The sequence below is a fragment of the Dipodomys spectabilis genome, unplaced genomic scaffold, assembly GCF_019054845.1.
Source record: "Dipodomys spectabilis isolate Male_0828 unplaced genomic scaffold, ASM1905484v1 ptg000219l, whole genome shotgun sequence".
NCBI lineage: Eukaryota > Metazoa > Chordata > Mammalia > Rodentia > Heteromyidae > Dipodomys > Dipodomys spectabilis.
Window position 1 is genome coordinate 3,113,426 of NW_024870896.1, and position 20,940 is coordinate 3,134,365.

The 20,940-nt window shown below is 39.8% G+C and overlaps 1 protein-coding gene across 1 annotated transcript in view; it reads right to left on the bottom strand.

Annotated features, from left to right (window-relative positions):
• Positions 1 to 20,940, bottom strand: part of Herc2 (HECT and RLD domain containing E3 ubiquitin protein ligase 2) — a 152,931-nt gene that overhangs the window by 131,407 nt on the left and 584 nt on the right. The window contains exons 2-3 of the mRNA XM_042697406.1: positions 20,648 to 20,748; positions 9,717 to 9,831 (exon numbers count right to left, since the gene is read on the bottom strand). Coding sequence (XP_042553340.1) covers positions 9,717 to 9,831; positions 20,648 to 20,719 — 187 coding nt within the window. The 5' untranslated portion in view covers positions 20,720 to 20,748. The remainder of the gene's footprint in view (positions 1 to 9,716; positions 9,832 to 20,647; positions 20,749 to 20,940) is intronic.

A 20,940-nucleotide genomic window follows, 5' to 3' on the forward strand; every position in this document is an offset into this window, starting at 1 on the left:
GAGGCTGAGATCTGAGGATCTCAGTTCAAAGCCAGCCCGGGCAGGAAAGTCTTATCTACAATTAACGGCCAGAAAACTGGAAGTGGTGCTGTGGCTCCAGTGGTAGAGTGCTTGCCTTGAGCTGAAGAGCTGAGGGACAGCACCCAGGCCCAGAGTTCAAGCCCTACTCCCAAAACAAAACAAAATAAACAACAACAAAAAAGAAGATAGAAGATGACCCAAGGCAAAAACTAAAGAGGAAAGAGGGTGGGTAGGTGCGGATATTGTTGGCTTAAGTATTAGAGCACCTACTCTGAGTTCAATACTGCCAGAGGAAAGGGAGACAAAGAAACTAACATCACTCAAATCCAAAAAATATCTTACACAATATTTCATCCATTGTTTACTAGACTTCCCAACTAAGAAAGCTGGCATTTAGTAATGTGCTTACTTGAATTTCACACTAGTTGCTTTACTCCAGTTGTTCCCAATTGCTCTATACAAGGAAGGAACTGATTCAAAAATCACTCGTAACTGTACAATCCCTCCTCCAATGATAACTGAGGATCACAGCCATGTACTGAACTTAATTCAAAAAGAGGTGAGAACATGACCTCAGACCATGAGCGATGCTCAGTTAATAACAATCGCCAGGAAATTCCCTTATAACCAGGACAGAGGAGAAAGAACCACCTCAACTCTGAAGTACAAACAAGTCCTGGCATGAAATGTTCTTACTAAACTATTCATATGAATAGCATAAATACAAATATAAATCTACGCTGGAGGGGAGATAATAAATACTTAGCACGAACGGCCCTTGGGTTCAATCCCTAGCAGCCTAAAAGAAACCTATATATTTTATATTATGCAATTCTATCTATATACTTCACATACATCAGTTTGCTATACAGTAGTCCCCATGGAAGACAGGTTCCGAGACCTCCTGTTGAGTTCCAAGACCCATGCTTGAAACTACACTTCTAAACCCTACACATACTGCTTTTTCCCTCCATACATACATGCGTACTATGGGAAAGTTTAATTTCTAAATTAAGCGCATTGAGAGATTAACAACAGCTAAAAATAGGAGAGACTAATTATTATACTTTGGTAAGTTATATGCAAGTGGTCTCTCCTCCCTGTCTCTCACACTCTCTTACACTTATTCTCTCCTTCTTGTGATGCTATAGGACAAGGAGCAAGTTGGGAGAATGACGCAGGAACTGTGTGGTACTATTGGGTTACTACATCTGGGTTACTTGAACTCAGTGCCAAATAGCAACAGCTGACCTGACAACCAGCTAACATGACAGCTACTAACTACCTCCTGGTAGATTGCACTAGACATCCAAGGTAGGACCAGGCGCGATTTCATTCCACTACTCAGAGCAGCACACACAACTTAAAATTTGCAAATGGCTTATTTCTGGAATTTTCCGGTTCATATTTTCAGATGGAGATTGACAATATACAACTAAAACCTCAGAAAGGGAAAGCATAGGGCCTACCACAATGACTCACAAAACCTAGGGAAACACTTTGCTCACTGTGATCAGTTTACTATAAAAGGTATCATACTAGCACAAATGAAGAGAAAAGGCAGATAAGACAAGGGTGGAAGGGTCTGGATCATAAGAGCCTCAGATACATGGAGCTGAAGTCCCCCCCCCCCCCTTTCATTAGGGTATGAAAAAGCCATGGCTACAGAGATTCCAAGTGTTTCAGAATCTCTTCAGTTGGGAAAGGGACTGGAACTAAATACTAAAACAAGAAGTTCCTATCATCCATCATCAGGAACTGAGGACTGTTCCAGGAGACCTGTGTCAGAAACTGGAGACAGAGACCAAATATGACAGACATCACAATACTGAAGCCAATGAGCCAAATATATATGCAAGGAATTCCTGCTGAGGCTGTAATCTCAGAGATGGAGAGGGCTTCAGCTGCACGGCAGACTAGACAGAAAGTTTTCAGAACTCTTATCTCAACCAATATAGCTGTATGTGTGTGGCATGCACCTGTTATCCCAACTACTTGGGAAGCATAAATGGGAGGCTCTCTCAGTTAAGGCCCAATTAGGGATAAACAAGAGAACTTGGCTAAAAAAAACAACTAAGGCAAAAAAGATGGGGTTTATACTCTAGTACCACCAAAAAAAAAAAAAAAAAAGGAAAGGAAAGGAGGGCTGGGAAGGTGGCTCAATGGTAGAGTGTTTGCCTTGCATGCATGAGGCCCTGGGTTGGTTTCCTCAGTACCATATAAGAAGAAAAAGCTGGAAGTGGCGCTGTGGCTCAAGTGGTAGAGCACTAGCCTTGAGCTGAAGAGCTGAAGGACAGTGTCCAGGCCCAGAGTTCAGGCCCCATGACCGACCAAAAAAAAAAAAAGGGAAGGGAGAAGGGAAAGGAAGGGAAGGGAAAAGGAAAGGAAAGGCCAAATGTCTAATGCTAAGAAGACACTCTCAAGTTCATGTTTAGGAAAATAAGAATTAAAACAATGCCATATTAAATGGACAAATATTAGAAAGTTAGAATGTGAGCTCTAAAATGTTTTTGTTGTTATTGTTTCTTGGGGAGAGCGGAGTTGTTCATTTCATTTTTCTTGTCTGGTTTTGTTCACTGATATATCCCAAATGCCTAACACAAAACAGGCAATACCATTCCAGATCTTTTAATAATCAAGTAAGAAATTATAGAAACGATGTGGGCTAGAGGCACATCCATTCAGGCAATGTTACAGAAGACAGACCCTTGAAGCTAGACAATGAGGCAAAGTTGAACTGAGGTACAAGGAAGTTCCCTGAGTCCCTCCATCCTTCCCCCCGCCCCCCCTCCCCGCCCCTCACGTTTATTGCACATGCACACACCGCAGACCTTTCCCAGAGGCCAAGGAGACACCTGCACCGCAGGTTAGCTATCACAGAAACCAGGCAATAGTCTAACTAATTTTGGATCCAACAATGCTGTATAAATTCACCTTGAGTCATAATGAACAAAACTGCCACAGAATAACCCTTGTTGAGGTTTTCCTGCATACTTTCTCATTTTCAGCCAACTATAAGAGACAAACACATTAAAGCTGCATGGAAAACTTTATAATCAGACTGTGGCTTCAGGGTTATTATCAAATATGACTACCTGATCATAAACCAGGTACATTAGAGCCAGGATGAAGTCACTGGTGTATTTACAGCCCTGTTTCTGACTTAAATTATGATGTCCATCTGCTCAAACCACTGTGTCTCGGACTGAAGAACCGAAGTGCATAGAATTCAATGGCTTGGGACACAGGCGAGATACACTTACTGTCTTCAAAGAAGACAAAATCCAGTCAGAACCTGTAAGGTCTAGGTGTTTCACTTTTGGAATATCTCTCCTTTTACCCATATCCAACAAGAATTTTTAATTTCTATTTAAAATAAATCTTGTAGGCTGGAAGTATTACACAGTATAGACTGCTTGCTAATCATGTGGGAAGTCCTGGATACAAATATCCAAAGAAACTTTGAACTTCTGTGTATACGTTCCTTTATCCAGAATTTGTATTTAAAAAAACCCCAAAACTAATAATAACCCCTGATGGGTGGTGGAGAACAGATTTCTAGAGAACAGATCTGGGAATGAATTAACCCTTTATTGAAAACTATAAAACTTGGAAATTTTATTACCTTGAATGCAATACAAATTAGTAATGAGTTAAAAATTTTAAGAGACCTAACACTGAATTAAAAATAGCTGCATGAGCCTGGCATGGTGGTACTTACCTATAGTCTCAGCTACACAGGAAGCAGAAGCAGGAGGAACAATTAAACTTAGGAGTTCAAGTCAACCTGCTGGAAAAGTCCATGAGACTCTTATCTCCAATTAACCAGCAAAGAGCTGGAAGTAAAAGTGTAACTCAAGTGGTAGAGTGTTAGTCTTAAGCAAAAAAGCTAGGCAAGAGCTGGGAGTGGAAGTTCATGACTGTAATACTCTAGAGGCAGATATAGGAAGAGGATAGACTGGGCAAAGTTTGCAAGAAGTCAAGTGCAGTAGGTAACCCTTGTAAGCCGAGCTACTTGGGAGATAGAGAACAAGATGACCCTAGTTCAGAGCCAGCAAATAATCTAGATAGGATGACTCACACCTATAACCCTATATATGAAGGAAATACAGGTAGGAAAATCATAGTTCAAGACCAACCCAGGTAAAAAGGGTGGAGTTATGGCTCAAATGATAAGCATGCATCCCTTTGGTGCTAACAGCGTGGAATATAACAACATGTGCATTTGCATGTCTTGTGTGTTGCTTTGAGGACAGCTGAATTTTCTTAATTCCCTAGTTTTACTCATCAGGCAAATTGATAGAACTTCCACATCATGGTTAAGACTGTGAAAAATGTAAGATTACAGATTCCCCTCGAATGAATTATAAAATTCTAACAATCTTTTTTTATATCGCCAAAGATCATGCTGTTATTCTGTAGTGTATCCACTTAAAAGCCATGTTCCAGAACTTTGTTAGCCTCAAGACATTGATGCACTACTAAATGGAGTCATTAGCTAATCTGTGGATTCTTGAGCAAGAATACAAACACATCTGCCACCAGGCACACTGATAAACACACACACAACACACACACACAACACACACACAACACACACACACACAACACACACGCACACACACACAACACGCGCGCACACACACACAACACAACACACACACAACACACACACGCGCGCGCGCACACACACACACACACACACACACACCTTTGTCTCACTGCAACTATGATGGCAGGAGAAACATCTGCCCAGGTTAAAAGAATATAGACATAAGAGCTCAACTACAATACTTCCCATCTTTTAAATCTCTAAACATATATTTATATATATATATGTTTACAGATTAAATATTCATATACTGTTAAATAATTATATATAATAGTTACATATTTAACACTTACATATCATATCTATATCTCATCTTTGCCCCAAATCTTGGCTTCTACAGCAAATAGGCTAGATATGAAGGCTCACACCTATACTCCCACTTCAGCTATGCCCTCAGATCTTTAATTTTTTCCCCTTAATTTTAGCTTTTTGTAGTAGTGGAGTTAGAACTCAAGCTTCAGGCCTGCTAAGGTACATAAGCATTCATCACTTGAGCCATACCTCCCCCCAACCTCCCCCCACCCCCACCCCTGGCTTTGTTGGTTGTATTTTTTAGTTATTTTTCCAATAGGGTAGTGCTTTTTGTTTGTTTTTTTGCCTTGGACTGGTCTTGAACTAAGACTCCACCTGTTTCTCCTTCATAGCTGGGATTACAGGCATGAGATTATAAGTATAAAATAGTTTAGTACTGGGGCTGGTCATCAGAACAATCAAATAGGTCATTAGAGGAGGGGAATTTGCTCCTGACCTCAAGCAGGGGAGCAAGGGTAACGATTTAGTTACAAAACGTATGGTGAAGATGTGGGCGTGGAGGGAGGGGCATGCCCAGAGAGGACACAGACTGGGCAAGCTTCCCCACTCCTACACTCTCTGCTGCACATCTCTTCCCATCTGCCTGATCCTGCTTGTATATTCTAAAGGCAGAATAAACAAGTGAGTCTTTTCTCTGAGTCATTTTAGCTAACTGTCAAACCTGAAGGTGGTGTCCTGAAAACCTGCAAGTCTATAGGTCGGGTAGAAGTGTGAGTGGTTTGAGAAGGATGAACACTTGACATGCTCTGTAGAACGCATGCTCTCTGGGGTCTGTGCTTACTGAGAGAGTGAATGTGTGAAGCAGACTGAATTGTACACACCTAGAAAACTGGTCTAGAAAAATAACAGATGTGGTGGGTGGGGCCCTTAGTTTTGATTTAGATAAAGTATTGTAATTAGTACCAATGGCTGAAATTAAGTCAGAATGAATGGATGGCTGAGGTTAAGTAAAAAAAAAAAAAAGAAGTATGATAGCAGAGAAATACAAATATGAATGCAAGGCAATACTGTTAGCTTTAGACAAAAATGTCTGACCAATCATCATGAAATAAGATAGTAAGAAATACGAATAAGCAGAAACAGTGTAAAAAAAATGAGGGAAAACCTTTGCCTTCACTTATAACACCTGGAAAAGTATGTTACAAATGACAAAGCTGACCATTTTTTAAAAGTATAGTAAGCCTTTTGCTACAGGGCTTCCTTTCTATGCAGGAAGGCAATGAGCCATCTCTAGAGAAAGTGTCAGCCCAGCCTTGGCTGCTCAGCCTCTCTAGTAGCTTCTGGACTCTCTTTTCCCAAGATCAGAGTGATAATTCTGTCAGGACATCTTTAGACTGGAATGATCTTTAGGATAAGGCTGGCTCCCACATCAGAGAACTCATGCCTGCATGATCACAAGCAAAAAGGCCTGGAAATGAAATCAGGTAGGGTGGATGTGCATGATTTCCTCATCAGCTTGTTGTTGTGGCTGTCCTTTGAATTGTCCTCTGACTCAAGACCACAATAGGGAAAGAACCATAAAATCCAAAAAGGGGGAAAAAATCCATCTTCCCCAGATGAACTTTGCACATGTATAATCTATTTAAGCAAACAAATGAAGTTCTCCAGATGGCAGTGGCAGCTTGGAGACGGGTCCAGACCTCAATGCCTTGCCATGCTCTTACTCTCAAAGTGGGCCTTAACCCCTACCATGGGTCCTAACCCCCATGGTAGGCTCTGAACAAGTTCTCAGAAAAGCTAAGAACGCAACCTTGCTGAAGATTTCATTGTGTCTCTTTGGATAATATTGGGACATGTCATCACTTTGCCAAAGACTTCACTCTTACCTACTCCATTCCAACGCAATACCCTAGAAACCTCGGGGTATAAGCTAAAGGCCACATAAACAAGGCCAATTTCAGAGACACGGAGGAACTGTTGATCCTGTAGGGAACAGACTCCAGAGACAAGCAAGGGATCCAACGGATGCTGACATCATTATTTACAGCTGACACAAGAAGGACGCAAGGTAGACTACTAAAGCTTTCCAGAAAGCTCTCAAGATGCAAAACAGTGAAGAAGCATTATGAAGGACAAAAAGTGGATGAAGAAAAAAACAACTATGCTTGTTTTGGAATACACTAGATACATTTTCATTATTCTGTTTTCTAATGAGTGCACAAGAAAACACTTTTCCTTTCTTTTGGTTTCTCCCAATGCAACAGACCAGGCCTATGCAAGGGAAACAAGGTATTCCTCAAGTATACAGCATCAACACAACTTGGAAACATGTTTAAAGGCAAATGCAAGGCTCACCACAAACTTACTGAATCAGAACTCGAGACCAGACAAAATGGCTCATGCTTGTAACCCCAGCTACCTGGGAGGTGATCAGGATTATTAGTTGGAGGCTGACCCAGACAAAAAGTTGCTGAGGCCCTATCTCAACCAAGAAGCGAGGCAGGTGGAAAGGAACAAGCTACTTGGGAAGCTGAGGTAAGAGGACCAAGAGATGGAGATAAGAAGATCAAAGTCTGAGGTCAGCCCGGGGCAAAAACTGCAGACTCTATCAAAATATTCCTAAAACAAAATGGGTCCAGGGCTGTGGTTCAACTGAGTTCCAGAACTGAAGCCCTGGGTTTAAACTCACATAAGAAAACATGATATGTATGAACCTATTTATTAAAAAGTATATTTTCTAATCATAAAAAGTACTTATTATGTCACATTTAAAATAGAAACTTTTTCGGGCACCAGGGGCTCACATCTGTAATCCTAACTACTCAGGAGGGTAAGATCTGAGCATCATGGTTCACAGACAGCCCAGGCATTACTTCCAATTAACAGGCAAATTAGTTGGATTGGAGGCATGGGTCAAGTGGTAGAATGTCCGCTGTGAGCTACAAAGCTAACTGAAAGCCCTGAGCAAGACTTGAGGTCAAGCCCTGGTACTGGTATGCACATATACATGCCCATGCATATGCGTGTGCATGCACACACAACACACTAACACATATACACATACATACACATACACAAAATAGAAACTTTTAAATTGAAATGTCAAAAAACATTCCCTGTTGATTACTGATGTGCACAAAGAACAATTCTCTTTTGTTTTCTAGCCACGTGATTTTTAAAAGAATAAAGAACAAAAAGTTATCAAAGGTACTTCATAGAAAACAGCTGAGTATAAGTGGCTCACACCTATAATCCTAGTTATTCAGGAGGCTGAGATCGGTGGATTGAAGTCAGCATCGGCAGCAAAGTCTGAGAGATTTTTTGGTTTTGGCTAGAATTCTGGGCCTGGGTGCTGTCCCTGAACTCCTTTTGCTCAAGGCTAGTACTTTACCACTTAAGCCATAGCACCACTTCCAGATTTTTCTGTAATTAATTGGATAGAGGAGTCTCATAGACTTTCCTGCCTGAGCTGGCTTCGAATCAAAATCCTCAGATCTCAGCCTGAGTAGCCAGAATTATAGGCATGACACCATGCCCAGAGGAGAGACTTTTACTCCAATTATCTACCAAACACTGGATGTGGAGCTGTGCCTCAAGTTGTAAAGTAAAAGCTTGAGCAAAAAAGCTGGATAGGGCCCAGGCCTTGAGTTCAAGTCTGAGTGCCAGCATTAAATAAATAAATATATAAATAAATGAATATGTATACTTCTGAATACAGGGAATGGATACAGAAAGCTGTGGAGCCCTGTAATAAACAAACGGAGCCCCACAGTATTTGGGGAGGGTTTCACAATCACTAACTGTATTCATATCTGTTATTCTGTATTTATATGGAAATTGTACCAAAAGAAACAGGAGTTCACTTTGCTAGACATTGTCACCAAAGAGATACATTAATACTGTCTCTTGTGTATTGTTTTCTTTTTTTGTACCAGTCCTGGGGTTTGAACTCAGGGCCTGGGCTCTGTACTTGAGCTCTTCTGCTCAAGGCTAGCACCTGAGCCACATGGCTTCAATCAAGGATTACAGGCATGAGCCACTGGTGCCCAGCACCCAGCACCCCCCAGCCTTTCATGTATTTTCAAATATCTAGGATTCCAATTATTCTACAAAGGGGAAAAAGTAGTAGTTTTCTCTTGAAGGCTTTGAAGTAGTAAGACCAACAAACAGTAGTGGAATTCAACTGAGGCTTTCTGGATTCAACAAGTTTGGAGTTGAGTACAAGCATCCATTACTTTTGAAAGTCTTGATGATGACTCTGTCCACAGTCAAGGTTAAGAACAAATGTACACGAGTCTCTTTCCTTTCCTAACCACAAACCTAAACAGGATTGTTTACTGGCATTTTGCTGCAAAAGGAGAGTTATACAAGAAAAATTTTAGGAATAATATTACAATAATCAATATTGAACATATGTCTGTAATTCCAACACTTGAGAGGTAGAGAGACAAAGATCATCAGTTCAAGGTCAGGATGGGCTATATAGTGAATTCCAAGCCAGCCTGAGCTACATAAAAAGACTATGTGTCAAAAAAAAAATTAGGCAAAACAACTTAAAGGAGGAAAGTATTAACAACGTCCAAACTGTACAACAGATAGGAAATGAGAGCACCACAAATGCAAGGGGCTGGTTTTGCAATGAAAACGCCATCAGTGCAATGAAACCTGGGCAGCTTGGAATACTCATTAACCTCTTAGATAATCGTCACTAAACAAAATATGAAACTTCAGAGAAGTGTGCCACTCCAATGTCCTGTTTCTATAGCACATCACAGAATTCCTATGATGATCTTTACAAAAATAAAAAAAAATGCTAGTTAAAAATGCTTACCTTTTCTAGGAGGGAGCTCTCCATTTTGGGCTAACTCTGTGCCAGTATACACAATTTCTCCATCTTTAACCATTTCATTCCACAGGCCACAGAGCCCATCTCTTGTGAATGCAAGCTGGTAACGACAAACAGATAAACACATCTGAACTCTCAAAGGAAGACATGGGGGAAATTCCCACTTCCCTTTGTTTTATTCAATTATTCAGTAATTATTCATCCAACAATTCATTCAAAACTAAATAACATTCAATGAAGGTCCTCTAACACAGTGAGGTGAAAAGGGTAAAGTGAGTAACAATGTATATACTACAACTGGGGTGGGAAGGGCGAGGAGAGGGAGGAGGGATGGAAGGACACCGTTTACTAAGCTAAACTGTACCACTTGAACCATTCCTCCAGGCCTTTTTTTTGCTGGCTATTTGGAGATGTGAGTATAGCAAAATCTTCTGCCCAGCCAGCCTAGTATTTGTCATCTTCCAGATCTCAGCTTCCCGAGTAGCACCAGATATGAGCTCTCTCTTCTGTCTTCTAAGATTCCACGTGACATAATACTTCCACAATACTTGTTTTTCTCGCTTACTTTCCCTTATAACGAGTTCTACTTATACTCATTTTCATGTCACTGACGTGACTGAGTTCTTCAAGGCTAATACTATATGTGTGCATATATAATATAGTTATATATAATCGAGCCCACATTCACACACTTTTTTCCATTCATCTAGTGATGGGCATGAACCAGAGCCGATGACTAGGCTTTTGTGAACAGTACAATGAGAAACATGAGTGTGCAGTAACTATTGAATGCTGCCTTTGGCTCCTGCAGACACATGCCTAGCATTACTATATCTGCATCATATGGTAGTTTTTATTTTTGTATTTTTAGAGTTTTGTAGAACCTCCACACAGCTTCCCATAGTGGTGGACTAATTTGTATTCTCACCCAAGTGTATAGGGCTCCCTTTCCCCCTCACATTCTTTTTCCTTTCCCAGTAGCCATTCTGACCAAAGTGGTTAAATCTCAATGTATTCTTTTTGTTTTGAAAGGCAACTTCAGCAGCACCCCCAATCTCTTTGATTTACTTTACCTTTCAGATTGGGCTCACTATCTGAGAGGATAGTGCCAGGAATCAGTCTTGGTCTATGAGTCTTCTACCATCACCTTCCAAGTAGTTGAGATTACAGGCATGAACCACCAGGTCCAGCTTATTTGTAAAGTTAAAACAAACAAACAAAAACCAAAAAACCTTTCTAACTTTTTGCAAAGGCTAGCCTCCAACTATAATCCTCATGCTTTCTACCTCCCAAGAAACTAAGATGAGAGGCGATATCATGCTCAGCTCAAATCTAGTTTGGGTTTTTTTGTTTTTGTTTTGCTTTGTGTCCATCCTGAACTCAGAGTGTGGGTGCTGTCCCAGAGCTTTTCTTCTCTAGGCTGGCACTCTATCACTTGAGCCAAAGCTCTACTTCCAGCTTTTTGGAGGTTAACTGGACATAAGACTCTCACAGACGTTCCTACCTAGGTTGGCTTCAAACTGTGATGCTCAGATCTGAGCCTTCTGAGTACCTAGGATTACAAGCATGTGCCCAACTCAATTCAATTTTGATCTGCATTTCCCTGATAGCTAAAGATGACATTTTTTAATATAGTTATTGGCCATTTTTATTTCTGCATTTGAAAAGTATCTGTTCCATTTATTTGTCTATTTGTTTATTAGATTATTGATTTTCTTGGTGTTAAACGTTTTCAGTGTTTACAAATTCTGAATATTAATACTGTGTCAGATCATTACTGGCAAAGCGTTTCTCCTATTCAGTAGGACACCATTGTCTCCTCTGTGGTGCAGGGACTATTTTTATTAAGATTCCAGTAGAAAAACTACTTGTCTCTGCCTTCATCTTGAAGGGTTTTTCCATGTTGTCTTAGCGTAGTTTCCAAGTCTCAGGAGTTTAACACAAAGTATGCGATCCATTTTCAAGTTATTCTTATACAGGATCAGAGATAGTGATCTAGTTTCAGTTATCTGAATGTGGGTATCTAGTTTTCCCAGCATTACTTATAAACTGAGATGATCTTTTCTCCAATTTATGCCTTCAAAATAGGACTTTCTCACCTTTATGGAAAAATAGACAGCTATGGATGCATCCATTTACCTCTGGATGTTCTATTCCACTCCATTAATCTACATGTCTGTTGCTTTTACAAGTACCATCCTGTTTTTATTACTATGGTCCTGGGATATAATTTGAAGTAGGTAATTGCTATACTCCCAGACCCCTGGTATTGCCTTTTTTGTGTGTGCAAGATTGCTTTGGCTATTTGCTATTCACTATGTCAATTTTTAACTTTTTTTTTTTTTTTTGTCAGTCCTGGGGCTTGAACTCAGGGCCTGGGCGCTGTCCCTGAGCTTCTTTTTGCTCAAGGCGAGCACTCTACCACTTGAGCCACAGCACCACTTCTGACTATGTCAATTTTTATGTAAGAAAAAAAGAAACCTAAAAGCGAATAGCAGTGACTATCTGTAGAATGACACTGAGGGTATATAGAGGAAAGCAAGACTGTGAATCTCCGTTGTAAAACATACTAACACTTTCTGTCATCAGAAAATGACAATTATATCATAAAAAAGCAACTCTAACTGGGCACCATGGCTCAAGTTTGTAATCCTAGTTACTCAGGAGGCTGAGATGTAAGGATCGAGGTTTGAAATCAGTCAGTCAGGAAAGTCAGTGAGACTCCTGTCTCCAATTAAACACCAAAAGCCAAAGAGGAGCTGTGGCTCAAGTGGTAGGGTGCCAGCCTTGAGCAAAGAAAGTTTAGGGAGAGTGCCCAGCCCCCCAGTTCAAGTCCGAATACCAACACACACTCAAAAAAAGCAAAGCTACAAGAAGTCAACAAGCACATTAACCTCTGTTTATAAAAAAGAAACAACTCTTAAACTACACATTGTAAGGGGGAAAAAAATCTTAATATGTATTCATTGGTCTTGTTGATGGTAATCCTAAAACTGAGGTCTGAGCATTACTCAATGAAATTCTATGACCTGACCCCTTAAGCACTTGTGAAGTCTAAATTTTTTTTTTCTTCCATTTCTGGGACTTACACTCTGGGCTTGGGTGCTATCTCTGAGTTCCTTTTTGCTCAGGATTAGTGGTCTACCACTAAAGCCATACATAGCTCCATTTCCAGTTTTTGGTAGTTAGTTGGAGATAAGTATCCTGCCCTGACTAGCTTCAAACATCAATCTTCAGATCTCAGCCTCCTGAGCAGCTAGGATTACAGGCATGAGCCACCACCACCGGCTGTGGAGTCTAACTTTTACCCATAACTTTATGTTTAATGCGTTCTCAGTCCTATTGACAGCAGTTCAGTTGCTCAAACATCTTTCTCTACTCAATTTGTCAGACAGGTAACAAACAATATCTCCTGAGTTATTACTCATGATGAGTTTTTTTCCCCCTGAAAAGTCACTTTGGTTGGAACACAAATTCCTTAACTATGATTTTTCTTTTTTTGAATGCATGAAGTATGTTAGTCAGTTTTCTTCCGCATAAATACTGTTGTCAATATCTGATGCAAAACTCATTTCCTTCCCCTTGTAACTATTATTAGAGAGTTTTCCAAACACCAAAAGCTAAAAGTTACTTCTCTGGAAAAGACCAACAAGATAGTTTAAATTCTGACAAGGCTGGTACAAACCAAAGAGAAGAAAAGAACAGCCAAAAAAAAAAAAAAGAGTGAATGATGCTGTCCATCCATCTTACAGGAACAAAAGTCATCTCAAGAAATCATTTCATACCATCTTATCCTAATTAATTTGAAAATGTGAAAGTATTTTGCCAAATTGGGATGTTTGAACTGAGTTTCGAAAAAAATTATAGCACAAATGGCAAAACATGGAAGGTACTAAACTCTAGCAGAAAGCAGCTGGCCTTCTCCTCTGAGAACTCCAGGTATGTTACACAGGCTTACGCAAGTAACTCATCCTTAGCCACTATGTGGATGCGTTATCTATCATTCTTGTCCTCCACTAAATCAGACAGTTTTTGGGGTTTTTTTTGGGTTTTTTTTTTTTCTAGGCACAGTGGTTCAGGCCTGTAATCCCAGCCACTCAAAAGGCAAAAATCAAGAGGATCACAGGCTAAGGCCAAAGTAGGCCAAAAAGTTAGTAAGACCGTATCTTAACCAGTAAGCTTGGCGAGGAGGTACATGCTGTGAACTCAGCTAGTCAGCAGGTAGAGGTAGGAGGACTATGGTTGGAGGGCAGCCCGAATAAAAATATGGACCCTTTTCAAAACACAGCCAAAGCAAAAAGGGCTGAGGGCACAGCCAACACTGTCTAGCCAACACTGTTCCTTTTTATTGTGACAGTACCAGGACTTAAACTCGGAGTCTCAGGATATCACCTTGTTTACTTGCTCATACAGGTACTCTATCATTTGAAAACCTCTAGTACAGCATTTTTTTGCTGGTGAATTGGAGATGAAGTCTCAAAGACTTTTTCTCCGGGGCTGACTTCAAACCACTGTCCTTTAGGTCTCAGCTTCCGGAGTAGCTAGGAACCCAGTGCCCAGTGGGACTGGGGACTGAACTCAAAAGCTCACACTTACTAGGCATGTGCTCAACCGCTGAATCTTGCCTCCAGCCCTTTTTGCTTACTCAGCTTTTGGATGGGGATCTAGCATTATGGACCATAATCCTCCTAGTTTTATGTTTTCCACCATAACTGGGGTGGCACCCAGTGTCATCTGATGAGATGGAGTCTTGCCTGGACTTGCCTGGAACCATAATCCTCCCAATTACAGCCTCCTGTGTAGCTAAGATGACAGGCATACACCACTCTGCCCAGGGTCTCCAGTATACACCCAGGCAGGCCTTGAATAACAATCTTCTCAGTCTGCTAAGTAGATACAGATCACAGGTATGATCCACCAGTTCTTGTCTGAAACTATTTTATAATCTGTGCGTGTGTGTGCGTGGTGTGTGTGTGTGTGTGTGTTAAATTTCTGATAAAATTATGATGGTCAAACATGCCTGGCCATGCTAACATGAAATGATGGCTATAACCATTAAAATGAAAATTATACCAAAACATGTTTTTAAGAAGGGAAAACTACTGGCTCTCAGTTTAAGAAATGAAAATTAGGTATATAAATATATACTCAAGAACACTGAAATTCCCTGGTAGGGGGAGCGGGGGAGTAGCAGTTAAAGGCTAACCCAGGCAAAGTTAGCAAGACTCCTTCTTTAATCAACAAGCAAGTGTGGTGGTATATGCCTATGTTGGATTCCAATACATAGGAGGACATAAGTAAGAAAATGGAGGTCCAAGGCCAGCTCTAGGCAAAAATACTAGATCCTACCTAAAATATTTAAAGCAAAAAAAGGACTCAAGGTATGGCTCAGAAAAAAACGAACTTAAAACTAATTGAAGTACAAAGATGGAAATTATAAAGAGGAAACAGGGTATACAGAAAGATTATCTGCACATCAGAGAGGAATATTGAATTATAATATTGTAAACCAACAGCTGAAAAGTACTAATTCTCAATTGGAAAACTTCATCTTTTAGGGAACAGAATACTGGGCTTTGAACTCAGAGCCTCAAGCTTGCTAAACAGGTACTCTACCTCTTGAACCACTATGCCACTTCCTTTTAGTGTTGGGTTTTTCTTTGTTGTTGTTGTTCTTGTTTTGGTCAGTGATAGGGCTTGAACTCTGGGCCTGGGCGCTGTCCCTCAGCTCTTCAGATCAATGTGAGGGCTCTACCACTTAAAGTGTACCACCACTTCCAGTTTTCTGGTGGTTGATTGGACATAAGAGTCTCACAGACTTTCCTGCCTGGCTTTGAACTGTGATCCTCAGATCTCAGCCTCCTGAGAAGCTAGGATTACAGGCATGAGCCACCAGTGCCTGGCTAGTGTTGGTTATTTTTTAAGATAGGATCTGGCTTTACACCAGACGAGCCTCCTATTTGTGCATCCCTTTGATGCTAGGATGACACGCGTGAACCACTCTACCCAGACAGCACACTTCTCATGCAGCTTGGAGTGACAAAGCATGTGCCACTGTGCTCAGCCATTGGCTGAAATGAAATCTCATGAACATTTTGTCTAGGCTGGCCTAGAACCTTGATTCCCCCATCTCTGCCTCTCAACTCTCAAGCACCTAGGATTACAGGTTTGAACCAACATGTCTAGCTGGGGAAGCATCAGTATTTTACCATCACTTCAATTATGGTATTCTAATGAACCTCATGATGAAAGTTACACAAAGCTATCAATTCCTCTTACTTCCCTTGCTGCCTCTTGCTGCAAAGTCTGGTGCTGAAAAATGGCTGTAGCTGAAGAGATATAATTACTGAGCAAGCACAGTAAAGGTTTCTGTCTTTGGGTTTGCTTCTTAAACTGAAACAGGAGAGTCAAGTTTCATCTGAAGATATTTTTAATATCAGCACAGGGACATCCAAATTAATAATGCCCTGAACTAACCTGACAAAGTGTTATACATAGTAATTCTGAACCTTTAATCATGGAATTTTACAAACAAAAAAAAATTCTACTGAGGGAACTACACTTACATATAAGAATAGCACATTTTAGAATCTAGTCTTAAATTCAAATTTATCACATTCTTTTATTTCAACATTACCCAGTCCACTGATTAGCCAAAACTCAAGAGAATTTACCAAATGCTCATGCTTATACCTTTTGAATCTACTTGTATTTGTAAGCCTAAGGAGCAATATTTTTTACTTGAGTTTAATTTTAAAAGCTTACTGTTCATGCTTAATCATTTTAAATTGATAATTAGGAAAAGACAAATAAATGGATCTCAAAGTTTAACTACCAATGTACTCAAGGACTTTATAGGGACCTTGAAGGTATTATGCTGAGCAGACAAAGCTAATCTCACAAGGTCATCAACCACAGGATCAACCTTCTCACAGTAGCAAACACGGAGAGATGGAGACCACATCAGTGTTGCCAGGGTTATAGACTGCTGTACAGGGGGAGAGAGGGAGGGGGGGAGAGAGAGAGAGAGAGAGAGAGAGAGAGAGAGAGAGAGAGAGAATATGAATGTGTGTGTGGCTGAAGAGGGGAAACACCAGGGAGATCATTTTGGTGATGAAAGTTTTGTAACTCTTGGTGGGGGTGTGATAAGAATAGACACGTGTGGCAGAATGGCATAGCATTGTGTACACAAGTTTGTACTGAGATCAACAGACTTGTTTTTCTATTCTGTTGAAGTTAAACACAATGTAACCATTCTGGGGTCTGGTCAAAGAGTACACCAAGAACTTTCTACTTTCTTTGCCAACTTCCTGTGTATCTATTATTTCAAAATAAAATGTTAAAAATATTGCTTTGTGCCTATCTGATTTCATAGGCCACATCAAAGAACCTGAAAATAGAAACTGTAAGAAATTCATCTGAGCTTAGCTTATGCAAGAAAGATCAGGGTAACTCCCATTTTGGACCCATGCTTAAAGACACACCCTTCTGCTTGCCTCAAAAGAGTGGTGAATAAATGAGTTTTAAGAATAAAACGATTTTAAGGCATCATACACCTTTTTTAAAAATAGTTCCTCTTCTTTAATTGAACTTTTGGATCCACTGTAAATTAAAAAAACAGCAACAACAACTATCAACCCCATCAGATGGGGGTTTTGCTGTATGAATAAAAATAGGGAGGTGGCTAACAACTCTTAGCTCTGTATTATTACATTTAAAATAGTGATGGAAAATATTCTAATCCACATAAAAATTGGGAAAAAAAAAGTGTTGAGAATTAAGAGATTGTGTGTACTATGAAGCAGAGATGCCTAGAATACAAATGGCACCTCATTAGAACTTAGTTGCAGAACCCTAGACTTAATCTATTCTAAAATCTATAATTAGGAAGTCAAGATCTATGTTTATAAAACACACTCACCAGAACTTTTACACCAAAAAATTGGTCCTTCCTAAATGTTACTGAAAATTCCAAGGGCATTTTAAATAAAAATAGCTTTGTAGAGAACAGGTCTGCTAAATCCTATGAAACATCTACATATACATGTAGAATACCTTTATATATGTTCTACATGTATATATGTATAGGTGTATATATACACATATAGAACATAAAAAACACACATAAATATATACACGTACATATATGCATACACACATTGCACAGACACATATAGGTATCATTCTATACATATATACATTTGTCACACATTATTCATATATCAGGTATCAATTCTGTTTCCAATACAAAACTCCAGGAGACCCAACCTAATAAGATAAGAGGAAAATCTGTCAACACAAGGCTAGCTGCTGTCACGATGTCTGCGAAGACCCAAAGACTAAAACTAAGTTTAACTCTGTAGGATGAAACAACACTCGTTTCACATGTTCAAAAAGCAATGTTGGAGAAACTATTTAAAATAAATTGTTTTCTCATGCTAAATAACTGTAATTACCTATAACACATTTTCCTCTGGTGTACTAACTATTCTCAACCTGTTTCTTCAGCATTTGGAAGACTTCTGAATAATAACTAAAATGTCTAAGAAGGACCAAATATTGGTATCACAAATAAATCAAAAAATTAAAAAAGCAAGGACTCTATGATGTTTCATCAGAGATAGCAAGTTAATGATTGAACTGGTTTTAGATCAAGATATTAGAATGCTATTAACAGTTATTCATAATTGAATACTAAGGAAAAAACCTTCAACAAACAAGTTTATCAACATATATAAACATCAATATAAAAATTAATCAAGCCAGAAGCAGGTAGCTCAACTATTATCCTAGCAAAACTACACCATACACACACACACACACACACACACACACACACACACACACACACGCACACAAAAACACGTAGGATCAGGGTTCAAGCCATCCCAGACAGGACTTATCTCCAATTAGCCATCAAAAAGCCAAAAGTGGAACTGTGGCTCAAGTGGTGGAATGCTAGCCTTGAGGAAAAAAAGCTCAAAGTGTCCAGGCCTTGAATTCAAGTCCCAGGACCAACATAACAACAAAAAATTCTAAGAAAGAATTTGCTTGCATCTCATAATTTCAGAAATAAAGAATTATTCATATCTTACTTGCTTAAAAAAGACAAAAACAGACAGTGACAGATAAACAACACAGTTATAAACACTTGGCTCTTATAACTACTGGCACTTAACACCTGTTTTAAAAAGCAAAATATAATTGGGAGGTGGTAATAGCACCTCACCATAACTAGCTATGATCAACTATTCTACAAATTCTTGATGAACTATGTAAGACCATTATAAAAAGATTACCTGACAAATATTTAAAAACATATAGCCTACAAAATATTTCAGATACTTCTTTTCCCTAGTAATATGGAATTCCAAAAGAAGTTTTTCAAGGCCCTTCAAATAGGAAACTAACTTAGGGACAAAGGAGTCATACAGAAAAACAACTCCTTTTTATTAGATCTTTTCCTGATGAACTTGCAATTATCTTACAAAACATTTGAGTCTAAAGCCAACATTATGTTTCTTCATGTTCCCGATGTGAAAATCTGAGCAATCCTCTTAATACATCTGTCATAAATATAAGCCAGGCTCATGTCTGTAATCCTACTCAGGAGGCTGAGACTGAGGATCAAAGCTTGAAGCCAGCCAGGGCAGGAAAGCAGTTTCTGCAAATGTTATATTCAATTAATCAGCAAAAAGCTGACAGAGTGAAGGTGTGGCTCCAGTGGTAGAGCACCAGCCTTAAGTGAAAAAGCTAGGCGACAATGTTCAGGCCCTAAATTCAAGCCCTAGAACAGGCACAAAATATCGATAGATTAGAGACAGATAGAGATCATCTACAACAGTTCAACTGAGCTAACTCATCTCTCCAGAAGCATAAACTCAAGATCCCATAAATAAGCTACTACACGGCACTTTCATGGTTAGCAGATCATCTCAAAAACTATCAGTAAGGCCACGCGCTGGTGGCTCACGCCTGTAATCTTAGCTACTCAGGAGGCTGAGATCTGAGGATCACAGTTCAAAGCCAGCCCAGGCAGGAAAGTCTGTGAGACTCTTATCTGAAATAAACCACTAGAAAACCAGAAGTAGTGCTGTGGCTCAAGCAGTAGAGCGCTCGCCTTGAGCTGAAGAGCACAGGGACAGTGCCCAAGCCCAGAGTTCAAGCCCCACGACCGACCCCCCCCCAAAAAAACTATCAGTAAGACAAGGCTGGAGGTGTGGCTCAAATGGTATAATGTCTACCTAGCAATCTCAGCAATCTCAAGACCCAGAGTTCAAACCATAGTACTGAAAAAGAACAGAAAAGTAAACAAGAAACAGACAATAGTTACTAAGTCACCTTTATGAGGGATTCACATTTATCATAGAAAAGAGGAAACATTTTGCATAACTAGATTGCAAATTTCTTATATTTAAAAGTAACCTAGAATGCAAGGCAATCTACAAAAAGAGAGCTATCATTACTAGTACATTTGACTTTCCAAGCAATAAACCTGCTGGGCTCTTGAGTGTAATTCTAGTTATTTAGGAGGCTGAGATCTGAGAATTGCAGTTCAAAGCCAGCCCAGGAAGGAGTCCTTGAGACTCTTATATCCAATGAACTACAAAAAAAAAAAAGACAAGCAAAGAAACAAACAAACAAGCTAGAAGTGATACATAGGCTCAAGCAGTAGAACTCTAGCCTTGAGCCATAAAGCTCAAGGACAGCTCCCAGGTCCTGAGTTCAAATCCCAAGACCAGGACACCCCTCCCCAAAGAAAAGCAAAAGAAAACTGTTTCTCTTATATGGCAAAATCAAATTGGCATCTCCTTATATATCTCGGGGTGAGGTGAGGGGAAGGGGAAGCCTTAACTAGCAACTTAAAAATGGAGGTCGGAATACACAAAGGAAAAAAAAAAAAAAGCAAAGCCCACCTGTATATCTGTTTTCAACCATTTGGAGTCAAGTCGAGCCTGGGCAGCCAGACAAAACGATTCAGAGGGCATCTTCGTTTAGCTTCCTTTTAGTGAAGGGCCTGCAAATAAAACAAAAATGTTAAAAATCTAAAGCTTAAAAAAAATTTTTTTCACAGCCCCTCCTGCACGGTTTAATGCAGCAGAGAGAGAGAGAGAAAGAGAGAGAGAGAAAGAGAGAGAGAGAGAGAGACAGAGAGAGAGAGGACTGGGGGAGGGGGGATGAGAAAAGAGCAGAATAGAGGAAAAGATGA